The sequence below is a fragment of the Eleutherodactylus coqui genome, chromosome 2 (genome assembly GCF_035609145.1).
Source record: "Eleutherodactylus coqui strain aEleCoq1 chromosome 2, aEleCoq1.hap1, whole genome shotgun sequence".
NCBI lineage: Eukaryota > Metazoa > Chordata > Amphibia > Anura > Eleutherodactylidae > Eleutherodactylus > Eleutherodactylus coqui.
In genome coordinates, this window is record NC_089838.1 from 266,265,341 (window position 1) to 266,279,093 (window position 13,753).

General features: G+C 46.4%; 1 protein-coding gene across 7 annotated transcripts in view; it reads left to right on the forward strand.

Annotated features, from left to right (window-relative positions):
• Positions 1-1,623: 1,623 nt before the first annotated feature.
• KIF23 (kinesin family member 23) overlaps positions 1,624-13,753 on the forward strand; it is a 36,657-nt gene continuing 24,527 nt past the window's right edge. For all 7 annotated transcript variants that reach the window (XM_066592958.1, XM_066592962.1, XM_066592965.1 and 4 more), the window contains exons 1-3: positions 1,624-1,736; positions 11,171-11,240; positions 13,049-13,177. In XM_066592958.1, the coding sequence (XP_066449055.1) occupies positions 1,723-1,736; positions 11,171-11,240; positions 13,049-13,177 (213 nt within the window). In that variant the 5' untranslated portion in view covers positions 1,624-1,722. The remainder of the gene's footprint in view (positions 1,737-11,170; positions 11,241-13,048; positions 13,178-13,753) is intronic.

Consider the following 13,753-nt stretch of genomic DNA (forward strand, 5'->3'; position numbering starts at 1 on the left):
CGGTCAAACACATTGCACGCCATGTATGATGTACACGCGAGTGCGATGTTTCCCATCTAAGTCGCATTCCGATTGACACGCATGAAACAAGCGCCAGAGGATCGCAATTTCACTGAAGTGAGGCAGTCACAGGTAAAACGCACATTGACAACGCGATATCGGGCCGGGTTTCTTCCGTTCATCCGTGTGAATGTAGCCTAAAAGGGCCTACAGATGCTATACCTGCTTTCATTGACCAGTGCTGCCCACATGAGCACCGCTGGCCAGTCAGAGCAGCGTGTAGTGTCTTACTAAGGATATATACTAATACACCGTGTGCCTCAGGTAGTCAGAGAAGCGGTGAGGCCATCTTTGTTTCTCCAGGCCGAAGGGTGGTTTAAGGCCAGCTACACGCGGGCAGATTTGTACTGTGGTATCTGGAGCGGGTGTTGCTCTCCGGATTCTGCAATATATACCGCCCATAGCTTGCTATGGAAAAACACAATTGCGATTTTCGGTTCGCGGAGGAAAAGTCACAGCATGCTCTATTTCTGTGCAGATTCCACCCGGATGGCTTACATTGAAGTCAATGGAAGCCGTTCGACTTGCGGTCCATCCACAAACACACTGCGGAAAGGTCGCGGATTTAATGTAATCGCCTAGTGACAACGCGGGAAAAGCTGTGATTTAAAAAAAAACCAAAAAAAAAACCTGTACTGTCCATGTCCGACGGTGAGCCATGCAGACCATCCGCAGTACATCCGGCGAAGAAGAAAAGCAGGCACGCGCAGATGCCGGCCGGGCACAGGGTTGGATTCTGCTGCGGGCTCTAGCATGCGGAATCTGACCCAGTCATGTGCAGCCGGCCTAAGGCCTCATGCCCACGGCCATGGCGGACTCTGCCAGTGGAATATCAAAGAGGAGTCCGACATGGTGCCCCCTAAAACCCACATACTCATCTCTCGGATCCGCCACACGAGTCTCGCCTCGCAAATGAAGCACAGCACGACGCGCCGCCGGTGGGTGGTGACGCATAATCATGCGATACTTCCGCTGTGCTCATAGCAGAAGTATTGCATTACGGATGGCTTCCATTGACTATAATGGAAGCCGACCGCGCATTTTTCCATGGCAACTTGAACATGCCGCGGTTTCTTTCATGCTGCGGAATTAGGCGGTGAATTCCGCAGCGTGAACATTGAAGTATTAGGTTCAATAGAACTAATAGCTCTGGGACAATGCCGCGGATTCCTGCCGCATGAAACGTGGCAGAAATCCATCCATAAGCATTAGCCCTTAATGTGATTTCATCCAGGCAATCTTAATTTCTGTCTACTTTTAATTTCCTAACGATGGTTTTAATTTCCTAATGATGGAGGCTCTGAAACCATGCAACCCTAGGAGACAGAAAGCGGGCTGAAAGAGCTGACCGGGCAGTACGGACCTGCATGTACGTTTACAGATTTGGCTTATTTATCCATTTACAGATGCTTCGCACCATGAGAGTGACTTCTCTACTGACCACTAGGTGGCGCGCGTTGCTAAACGACCCTTTCGGCTTGTCTAGCCCTTAGGAACACGCTCTATTTCCAGAGCTTGGAGTGACGTTTCTCTGCGCTCTGATTGGCTGTGTTTGAAAAATACAATGCGCGGGAAGCGGAAGCTGTCCAGCTCTGTGTGAGAGTCCGAGAGCGAGGGGTTTGCCAGACAGCCGGCCAGCTGCGACACCGAGTAACGGCCGACATGATGAAACCTGCGTAAGTACTGTTGTTGGGGCCACCGCCGCCATGGCAACGTCCTTATAGGCAAGGTGTTTCCAAGGACTACATCTACCAAGTGTTACTACAGCTGGGACTCCATACTAGAGCCGGGGAGGAGTGCGCGGCGGTGCCCTCTATTATCAGTGCCGGCGTTATAACTGGGCAGTATTGTGGGTCGAGAAGATGTAGTGTGGGGGGCACAGCTGTAGGAGGATGGGTAAGGGGGTGTCATTTGGGGGGCATAGCTGTAGGCGGACGGGTAAGGGGGTGTCATGTGGGGGGCACAGCTGTAGGAGGATGGGTAAGGGGGTGTCATGTGGGGGGACATGTAAAGGGGTATCATGTGGGGGGCACAGCTGTAGGAGGATGGGTAAGGGGGTGTCATGTGGGGGGCACAGCTGTAGGAGGATGGGTAAGGGGGTGTCATGTGGGGGGCACAGCTGTAGGAGGATGGGTAAGGGGGTGTCATGTGGGGGGCACAGCTGTAGGAGGATGGGTAAGGGGGTGTCATGTGGGGGGACATGTAAGGGGGTGTCATGTGGGGGGCACAGCTGTAGGAGGATGGGCAAGGGGGTGTCATGTGGGGGGTACAGCTGTAAGGGGATGGGCCAGGGGGTGTCATCTGGGGGGGCACAGCTGTAGAGGGATGGGTAAGGGGGTGTCATCTGGGGGGCACAGTTGTAGAGGGATGGGCCAGGGGGTGGTGGGGCGGGCCATAGTTGTAGGGGGATGGGTAAAGGGGTGTCATGTGGGGGGCACAGCTGTAGGGGGATGGGCAATGAGGTGTCGTGGGGGGGGGGCGCAGCTGTCGGGGGATGGGTAAGGGGGTGGCATGTGGGGGGCGCAGCTGTAGGGGGACGGGCGGGGGGGCGCCATGTGAAGGGGACGGGCGGGGGGTGCAGCTGTGGGGGGGCGCCATGTGAAGGGGACGGGCGGGGGGGCGCCATGTGAAGGGGGGCGCAGCTGTAGGGGGACGGGCAGGGGGGCGCCATGTGAAGGGGGTGCAGCTGTGGGGGGCGCCATGTGAAGGGGACGGGCGGGGGGGCGCCATGTGAAGGGGGGTGCAGCTGTAGGGGGGCGCCATGTGAAGGGGGGTGCAGCTGTAGGGGGACGGGCGGGGGGGCGCCATGTGAAGGGGGGCGCAGCTGTAGGGGGATGGGCAGGGGGGCGCAGCTGTAGAGGGACGGGCAGGGGGGCGCAGCTGTAGGGGGACAGGTAATCTATTACATTGCCTTCCGCAGTTCCGATCACAGTAGCGTGTTGGAATTGTGTAATTCGCGAGTGCAAGACAACGCAGCATGTTGTATTTTGCCGTGTAGACATGAGCTGGAGCCCACTGTTCTCTATGGACACTACTTCTTTCCCCCATCATTCCCCAGATTAAGAAAAAAGTACCTTCAGAACTAGACACACATCCTGTTGCATCGGCTTCTGGTTTACAAAAAACAGGATCTTGTTCTAAGACCAGACAGAACAAAAGGAACCTGCCTGGTGTTAGTGTCGTTACATCCCGCCTTAAAGGGGCTGTCCAGTTCTGAAGGGTGATGAGCCGTCCTGGGGATACTGCAGCAGGGACCCCTGTGGATTACTGGTTGCCAACCCCTGTTTCAGTGCCTACAACCCATTGTAGTCCCCCAGGTTTAGCGCTCGTTCTTCCTGTTTCTTTCTGTCTCTGGTGATTCTAATTCAAATTTTAGTTTCTTAAATACAATAAAGCAGCTTTGCCGATTGTGCTGATTACACATTACTTCCCCTTTATGTGTAGCTCTCATACAGAACTGTGCCTCAGCCTGGAGGACATGGTGGAAACCTTTATATATGGTAATGGTATAAAGATGTTTCGGGGGGGAGTGTATTTATTAGGAGGCTAAACACTAGAACAATGGGGCGCAATCTGAGATTAGTTGGAGAAATATCAGAAGCAACATCAAAAAATATTTTACTAAAAGAGTAGTAGATGCTTGGAACAAACTTCCAGCAGATGTGGCTGGAAAATCAACAATAATTCAATATTAAATTCTGAATCCGCGCTGGTCACCTGCAATTCAAGCCGCCCATAGGGATGCATGGGTGTCTGCAAACTAAATAAATTATGCAGAATTAATTTGTGGACCTTTTGGTTAGGGGAAAAAAAATCAGCATGCTCCATTTCAGTGCGGATCCCACACGGACGGCTTCCGTTGTAGTCAGAGGACCGGATAAAGGTAGTGGAGCTAGCTGCATTGTTCACTTGCTGCAGGCTTCCCGACTCTATGGCACTATTCTTCCTTTGCTCGATCTTCTTAGGTCCGCTTCCTGGCACTGTCAGTGTGACAAGTGGGTGTCCTGTTGCCATAACAGCCTGATATCAGCCATTGAGTGAGCACTGGAACCTCCCACTTGACACCGTGACGGTGCTGAAAACGGAACTCAAGAGATCTGTCCATGCAAAGGAAGGTGCGTATGGAGATGGATGGAGATATATTATCATTTTTTTTCATACTTTTTTGTAACAAAGCCAAGATTAGTCTGACATGCTATCCAGGTGATTTTTGCATATTCATAAGACTAACAATGTGAAGCGTTGGTAAATGGAGTTTGTGATGGACAGAAGCCCGCATGGCGTTTGAGACAAAGGTGACGGTGTTTACAGGTGACAGGTCTGCTGCAGTAACTTCTGTGATTGAACATCCTTTAACCCCTTGAGTGGCACGCCCGGAAATTTTCCGAGACGAGCTCCACTGCCGATAGTGATATAGCCCGGAGGATTTCCGGGCTATGTATCACTATGGGAGCTGCAGAGCACAATGCCACAGGCTGTGGCATTGTGCTCTGCCTGCACAGACCCACACAGAGCAGTGCAAGGGCTTTGAACAACAGAAGATCTTGCCGATATGCCGGCAATCTCCTGCTTCTAAGTCTCCTGCTTTGTTTATAGGTTGCCATAGAGACCATCGGGTTGTCAGAAGCAAGCCGATGGTCTCTGTGGCAGGGAGAGCTGATGCTTGGCTGTCAGAGGACAGCTAGGTACCAGCTCTTACAGCAGAGATCAGAGAAAACCTCTGATCTCTGCTGTTAACCCTTTACATGCTGCAGTCTGTGACTTCAGCATGTAAAGGGCTGTTACTGCAGCATGTAAAGGGGTGTCACCATCAGACCTCCAGAAAGTGATCAGGGGGTCCTGATGGGTCCCTGTGGAAGTCCCCTAAAGGGACAAAAAAATTTTAAAAAGTAAAAACATTATAAAATAAAAACACTTGTCTCCCTTTACTTTGTAAAAAATGTAAAATACAATCACACATGTGGTATCCCTGCGTCGTAATGACCCAGAGAAGGAAGTTGGTACATTATTTAACCCCTTAATGACATGGCCCCTTTTTTCTTTTTTCCCTATTTCTTTTTTTCCTCCCCGAAACATAAAAACTGTATAAACTCGGTATCGCCAGAATCGTGTGACTCAGAGAATGTTATCACACTATTTATTCTGCATGTTGAACGCCGTAAAAATGAAATCCAAAAAACAAATGGCAGAATTTCTTTTCCCCCCCCCCCCAATCTCCCTACAAATGTTTTTACAAAAGTTATGCAATACATTATATATACCACAAAATGATGCCATCAAAAAGTACAACTTGTCCCACAAAAAACAAGCCCTCATATGGCCGTGTCAATGGAAAAATGAAAACGTTATGGCTCTTGGAACGCAACTGCAAAATTAGTTGAAATTCAATGATTAGACCATTTAAAAACCTGCCCTGGTGGGCACGACAGGGTGGTAGGAAACCCGCCACTCAAGGGGTTAATCCCGTTCTTATGCCAGGATTTCTACAAGCCTCATTCAGATAAATTGGACAGTGTCAGATACTTCTGTAACAAATCTGCATGTGCTGCAGCCTGATTACAGGGTTGGCACAATGTCGGACTACTGCTCCCAGCAATCTTACCCCTGGATCGGAGCTCTAATCTGAGAGTCCTAGAGAAATGTCAAAACGGTGGGTTTTAGCTGCAAAGTCTATTCCATAGGAGAATAGCTGAATATAGCCATTTAGTGCTGACACATTATCCAAACTGAATGGCTAGAAATGCCCTGAGGGGTTTCTTCATGTACCATTGTCCTTCCAGGCACATCAGATTGGTTCCACTTTGAGGCACTGATGTGATATCTTCAGGAGGGAAAGGGCACTTAGATAGTCAGGCTGTTCTCAGTCTACAGTTATTCCCTACACTGTTGATGGAGTAAAACTTAATTTCTTGGAAAAACTTCTTTTAGGGGCCATCTAAATGACCATTTACACAACGATTGTCGCTCAAAATTGGTGCAAACAAGTGAAAATTCGTGATAATCGTTACATCTAATTATATAGCCATCGTTTACTATTTTACATTTCGTTATTGCTCACTTTCAACTAACATAAAATCATGGCTGGTTTGGTGACTTCTTGCTGCGTCTAAACGCTCCCCGCTTAGCGTTTCACATAGAACGATACTCTGCCATGATCTGCCCTTCTAAACGTTCTGTACAAGTGTGAGCAACTAGCGGCGATGTCGCCCGCTCATCCATATCATTTTAGCTGACAGTCGTACCGTGCAAATGGGGCATTACTTTACACTATTTATAGCCTTTCCTCAAGATATTCAGTGCTATCCCTGTAAATGAACTGTTCATCAAACCAGTGCCCTTGTGCACAAAGCTGATGTGTGCAGGAAACAGACAGCTCCGTTCCCAATGCAGTGGCCTAGCGTGGTATTGCGACGCTTTCATTGAAGTGAATGGCAACTCTGTCTGCAATCACTCATCAGCTCCATGCTTTTGAGCGCAAGAAATGAAAAAGGAGGGTGGAGCAAGACCCAGTGAGGGTAGTGGAATATTTATGGAGTACAAAGAGTTTTCAATGATTGAGTATTTTGAATGGTGGAGGTGCTGCCAACCAGATGACGCTCCACCAGTGTGGGCGTAAGTGTAGCGAAAAGGATGTGAAAAGAACTGGTATGGAGGCGCAACACTCTAAGCTACTGGAAGATGTAGATCAAAGTCCAATGTGTGATGGTGAAAGCACTTCTTTTTTATTATTTTTTCAGAAATTAAAAACCAGCAATGGAATACGCGTTTCGGGGAAGAACCCCTTCGTCAGTTCGGCTGGATAGGACAACAGGATGCCTAGGGGTGACACGATTCCAAAGATGTATAGAATGTGTCGGAGGTCCTGTGTGCAGGAGGACAGGGGAGAAAAAAAATGCTTTAAAGCATTTTTTTTCTCCCCTGTCCTCCTGCACACAGGACCTCCGACACATTCTATACATCTTTGGAATCGTGTCACCCCTAGGCATCCTGTTGTCCTATCCAGCCGAACTGACGAAGGGGTTCTTCCCCGAAACGCGTATTCCATTGCTGGTTTTTAATTTCTGAAAAAATAATAAAAAAGAAGTGCTTTCACCATCACACATTGGACTTTGATCTACATCTTCCAGTAGCTTAGAGTGTTGCGCCTCCATACCAGTTCTTTTCACATCCTTTTGCTTTTGAGCGCGTCAGCTTGGCAAACAGCTGATCAGTGAGTCCCGGGACGTTAACCACAGCAAATCTGTTGATGGCCTGTTGTGAGGTTAGACCATCAGTAGTTTAAAGCTTCACAACCGCTTTAATATAAACACTTCAATGTCACAGAAGCGCCAAGAATACCTGTTTTGCCTGCATTGTGTTGCAAAGATCATTTAGATGTAGAAAACCTTTAAAGGGGTATACAGATTTACTTTATCTTTTAATTCCTCCCAATTGATGTATTAATTTGCTTCAGCGGTGCCAGAGTGCCCCTTCGGCGCCATGTTTTGTGAGCCATTGACTGAACTGATGACGATCTGATCAGAGCCTGTCATTGGCTGCAGTGGTCACATGGGTAAACAGGCAAATGACCGCTGCAATCAAACTTAAAGGGGTTGTCCCGAGGCAGCAAGTGGGTCTATACACTTCTGTATGGCCATAATAATGCACTTTGTAATATACATTGTGCATTAATTATGAGCCATACAGAAGTTATAAAAAGTTTTATACTTACCTGCTCCGTTGCTAGCGTCCTCGTCTCCATGGTGCCGACTAATTTTCGCCCTCCGATGGCCAAATTAGCCGCGCTTGCGCAGTCCGGGTCTTCTCCTCTTCTCTATGGGGCTCCGTGTAGCTCCGCCCCGTCACGTGCCGATTCCAGCCAATCAGGAGGCTGGAATCGGCAATGGACCGCACAGAAGCCCTGCGGTCCATGAAGACAGAGGATCCCGGCGGCCATCTTCAGCAGGTGAGTATGAAGACGCCGGACCGCCGGGATTCAGGTAAGCGCTGTGCGGGTGGGTTTTTTAACCCCTGCATCGGGGTTGTCTCGCGCCGAACGGGGGGGGGGGTTTAAAAAAAAAAAAAAAAAAACGTTTCGGCGCGGGACATCTCCTTTAAAGGACTACTGGACAGGAGCGAAAGTGGGTCAACGAACATATGGGTTTGAGTTTGGTTTTTTTCTTGTAATTTACCCCTCCTTTCCCAGTGTTACTGGAAAACCTCAAGGTTAAAATGATATATTACCGTAGCTCTGCATCTCATCTAGAACAAAAGGTATTTGTCTTTTTAGTGCAAAGGAAATAATGCCTGTTCTGTGTGGGAGCGGTTCAGTGTCTTTTGGAGGCCAGGACCAAGTGCGGCGCACACTGCTCTGCTTTTTAAGGCAGCTTAGGTGTTTTCTTTGATAACTCTCATTGCTCAGGAATGTACTGGCTCTGGGTGTGTAAGAAAAATAATCCCTCCTCCCTCAAGTTCCTTGCACAGCTTTAAAGTCTTCCCTGCTAAAACAGAAGGAATATGAGATGAATATCACCCTGGGGTTATGATCCCACAGGCCTGATTCAAAAAAGCAATTTTTGTTTGTGAATTTCAGGTCAGAAATGCTACAAATTTGCACACACTTCACTCCTTTCATAACGGGGTGCAATCCGCTGTGGGAAACCGCAGTAAATGGTCAGCATGCGGCAGGTTCCACAGCATCATATTCCTCCACATACTTGTACGGTAAGTCCGTCAACACACGGCCCAGATTCTCACGCGTGATTTGTGTGTTGTGAGATGCACTAATCACGCATAAATATTAACCCCATTGATTTGAGTGATGAGGGAAAACCTTGTGCTATCTTTGGGCATACCCCTGCACCGCCTATTACTTTTAACGGGGCCGGCGGCAGCATTGCACTGCGTGCTAGGTGCACACAATGCAAGGTTGTTGCCAAGCGCGATATCTGGCAGTTTCATGGCCCGATATTGCACTCGCCCATGTCCAATTAGCCTTATTGATGTGTTTTCTGTATGAAAAATCTGCAGCATTTACATTTCATGGGACATTATCCCTAAAGGGATTTTCCAGGTTGGCTTAATTTTATTTATTTTTATTTTTTAAAAAAAGTGATTCCCACACTGTAACATAGAAGATGTAACCATCAGTTGTTGCATCCTCAGGCTGTTGCTGAAACTACATTGCCCAGAAGTCATTGCAGGCCCTAAACTGCATGATGTAGCACACCCCACCCCGGTCTCCTGGGCTGTGCTACGATGAAACCACCGATCTTAGCTGTTCAACCTTTTACATGCTGCATTCAGTGTGACCGCAGTTTGTAAAGGCCTGACAGATCATGGCGTCCCGATGGGTTGCTCTGGAACCTGGAAACTTGACAATATACAAACATTATGACCCTTGGAATGAGGCAAAACAAAAGCTAATATTTTAATTTAAAAAAGTGTACAGAAATGGCAAAACCTAAAACTGGATAAACATTTCGCCGGAATCATGCTGACCCCCATAATGTTATCCCGTTAAATATTTTGCAGGCTAAACGCTGTTAAAAAAATAAATAAATAAATTTCTTTTTGCAAAAAAAATGTATATAATAAAAATGATACAATACACTTTATGTACCACAGATATTAAAAATAACTCACCCCACAAAGAACAAGCCTTCATATGGCCGTCAACTGAAAAATGAGTGTTATGGCTCTAGGAATGCAACCAGGAAAAAACTAAAGAATTAGTTGGTCATTAACATGAAAAGCAGCCTTGGTAATAAGGGGTTAAATTCTTTGCTTGCAGCTTTCTACCACTCTTTTCCATCTCTGCCTTGGGGATGGGATGCAGCAGAGGTGGCAACTGCTATTTCATACGTAGTAAATATGTGCATGTGTGCACTGACAGGTGCAGGTTAGTTTTCGCTATGTGGCTGTATTGATATGTAGCAGCATAATAGTTTTGGCTTGTAAAGCTAGCTGCCTGTCCAGGCGTTTTTGCATTGCGTTCCCTGTGGAGATCAACCGTCCACGGGGAACGCTGTGCGCGCTTTCCATAGCGTTGCTTTCACGCGGGCAACAGCGATATCGCTACGACAGAATCACAGCAATATCACATCTGTTATGTGCGATATTGCCATTTTTTTGTTTTTTTCCCCAGGTTTTCGGGGGGGGGGGGGGGGGGCTTGAAATATAAGCCCTACTCTGGAAATAAGCCCTGACTGCATTAAAATAAAACCACAATACATCACCTAACAGGCGTTGTCTGCATCACTGCACTACTTCTCACAGGTCCCCGGAACAGGTTCAAAACCCTGCCTTCAGGAAGCACTGGCTCTGATTGGTTCTCGAGCGTTGCGGCAGAGCCGTTTACTGCAGCATTTAATGTACCAATCACAGCCATTAAATGCAACGGCTATAATTGGTTCATCAGGATCTGCAGTGGTCTGGTTTTCGAGTGCCGTGGCTCAACCAATCACTGCGCCCGATAAACCAATCACAGCCATTGCATTGAATGGCTGATTGGTTCGAGTGCTCCAGTAATTGGCTGAGCCGCAGCACTAAAGAACCAATCGGGGACTGTGCTTCCTGGAGGCGGGGATTTTTAAACTCCAATCCAGGAAGCACTGGATTCATTTTTTTAAATGAAGATAGAGCTTAGTTTAGGAACAAACAGTAGGACTTCCTACTGTAAAAGTGGCCTCACACCGCACGAAAACAGTGTTTTCATGTGATGCAACAAAAAAGGAAGGCTCTATAGGGAACCATGGGCTACAAAACATAGCAAATTGCGCCAATATTCAGCATGCCCCAACTTTTTTTTCTTCTCGCAATGTAGCAGCCTACAAAACATCGCTAATGTAAAGGAAGCTATAGGAAAGCAGGGGCTTCTCATACATGTGATTTGTAGCACTCTAGCATCGTGAAAAAAACTATTTTGTCGCTCATGTGAAAGCTGCCTTATGGGAGAAGACAATAGTCGGCTTATAGTTGTGGTACAGAAAGTTCCCAGAAGCCACTAAATAGGAAAAAAATGAGAGTGGCAGCCCTGAGTAAAAAATGGATGTACCTGCTACAAAGTGCACGTGTTTTATATACTTGTAGTAACCACTTTTTAATACTGTTTGTTTTTGTTTATCTGCAGCCGAACCAAACCTCCACGGAGGGCACTTGCCAAGAAACCTTCTAACAATGGACAGAAGGATCCAGTTGGTGTAAGTTTTCATTAGAGCAAAATTTATTTTTAAAAAAAGGCTGCTAGATCTCACTTTGGTATTCAGTTTTTACAAATCCTTAAGCTGGGGTCATATTTGTGATGAACATTTAGTATGGACGACAGGAAAGCTCCTAATGTAACTCCACAGACACGTTTAGTGTGTACGTCAGCTGTAAAGGGAGAGATGACAAAGCAGCTAATCTCCATCTATTTATTGGGAAAGCTAACAATATAAGGAGCCTGCAGAGTATGAAAACTGCTAATAAATGCAGAATAAAAGTTATATAATGGTCAGAAATTGTGACATTAACCACGTACACAGTGGCTTTTTTTGAAAAGTCAGTTGAAACAGGTACTCACTAAAGGTTTCTAATGAGGAATTTGGAGCTGTTATACGAGGGGCTGCTGATAAGTCTTTGGCTTTACCCAGAAAGAAATGAGAAGGGAAGATGAAACTTTACATTTAGTCCACATACTCTCCACTGATGTCAACACACTTCTTACATCGGTATTCCAAGTTCTGTAGGCCTTGCAAAAAGAAGGATTTCGGTTGTGCAGTCATCCATAGCAGCCATGGCATCAGAAATGGTGTGAAATTTGGTACCCTTGAGGTGTTTATTCAGGTTTGGAAACAGATGATAGTCGGAGAGCTAGATCTGGTGAATAAGGTGGGTGGTCAACCAGCTGGAAGCCTAGCTCCACCAGTTTTGCCGTGATGGCTTGTGCAGTGTGAGCGGAGATGTTGTCTTGCAGGAACAAGATTCCTTTGGACAGCTTGCCGCACCTTTTGGCCTTCAGAGCTGCCTTCAATTGGTCCAAAAGTTCAATGTAATACCTTGCATTGATGGTGGAACCATTATGAAGGTAGTCCACTAGCAGCACACCCTCCTTATCCCAGAACAGAGACGCCATCACCTTAGTGGCTCATTTTTGCACCCTGAACTTCTATGGTCGAGGAGAACCACAGTGTCTCCACTCTTTTGACTGCTCCTTGGTTTCAGGGTCATACAAATAAATCCAGGTCTCATCCATAGTGATCAGTCGATCCAGGAAGTTCTTATCAGTCCAGAAACGCTGTCAAATGGACCGGGATGTTTTCACTCACATGCTTTTCTGATCTGTTGTCAAACATTTGGGGACCCACTTTGCAGATGGCTTCTTCATGTTCAAATGTTCATGGATAAAGACACAAACACGTTCACGAGAAATCCCCATGATGTCTGCTATTCCTTTAGCTGAAATTCGCGGAATCTCAAGTATGAGGTTGTGCTACAACATCGGCGATCTCCAGAACAACAACCTCTCTCGGACGTTCCTCATCATTGGTGTTGAAGTGGCCCGTTTTAAATTTGGCAACCCAGTTCTTAACTGTAGAATAGGAAGGGCATTGATTTCTCCCCCCCCCCCCCCCCCCATCCCCAATGTCTGCCACATCACCATGAATATCCTTCGTGGACTTTCCTTGCAGAAACAAGAATTTTATCACTTCTCTGCTCTCATTTGCTGTGAATATCGCCTTAGACTCCGCCATTTTGTTTTGCCGTGTGCCTAGATCACTGTTGCCATAAGCTACAAACACAAAATTTTGAAAATATATATTAGACACACAAGGCTTTCTTATGTGATGTAACATTCGTTACCATAGAAACAAAAAAGAAGACAAAGACTTATCAGCAGCCCCTTGTACTTCACCTGCTTCTTGTGACTTCTGTGTGGAAATATTAAAAGCATGCATATATTACATATTTTAAGTACAAACAGTTTCCAAAAACTGCAACATCATCTAATGTCTCTGTACTTCACCAGGTTTATTGCAGGGTGCGTCCACTCAGCCCTTCAGATCAGGAATGCTGCATTGAAGTGATCAATGAGACTACTGTGCAGCTGCACCCCCCAGATGGCTGCAAAGTCAACAGAAATGGAGAATATAAAGAGGTGAGAGTTTAATGTGTATAACTTAAATAACTTGCTAATTTTGTATCTGTGTATGCAATTTGTTGCTATTTGACAAAACTTAAAGGCTATGTAGAGCTTTGGGAGCTTTTATTTGTGTACTTCATGTATTTTTGTCGGAAAAGCATTTTTATGTTAGGATTTCATTAAAAATCTGTGCTGTTTGGCTTGTACAAATTCTATATATCACAGTATATAGCAAGAACATTGTTCACTAGCAAGTGAGCAGGAAGCTCTTCTAACGACTCTGGAAGTCATTCAGGAAAGATGGAGACTAGGTTGCATTATGACCAAAACAAAGTTTCTAAGAGATTTGTTTACTAGAGGAAAGGGAGAGGCTGGAGACTGAGTTGTCAGATGAGTAAACTAACACATACTGTGATACATAGAGGCTGAGCATCACAAAATCTCTTAAACTCTATTGTAAGAATGCTTTTCAGCCAATGCTAGTGTCAAAGGCCCTCATTGCAGAATCGGGTCACTTGCGTCTCAGAAAATCAGAGTTTGTGGTGCAATCGGGGATAATTGTCAAACTTATCAGCCTTTGCTTCAGTTTGT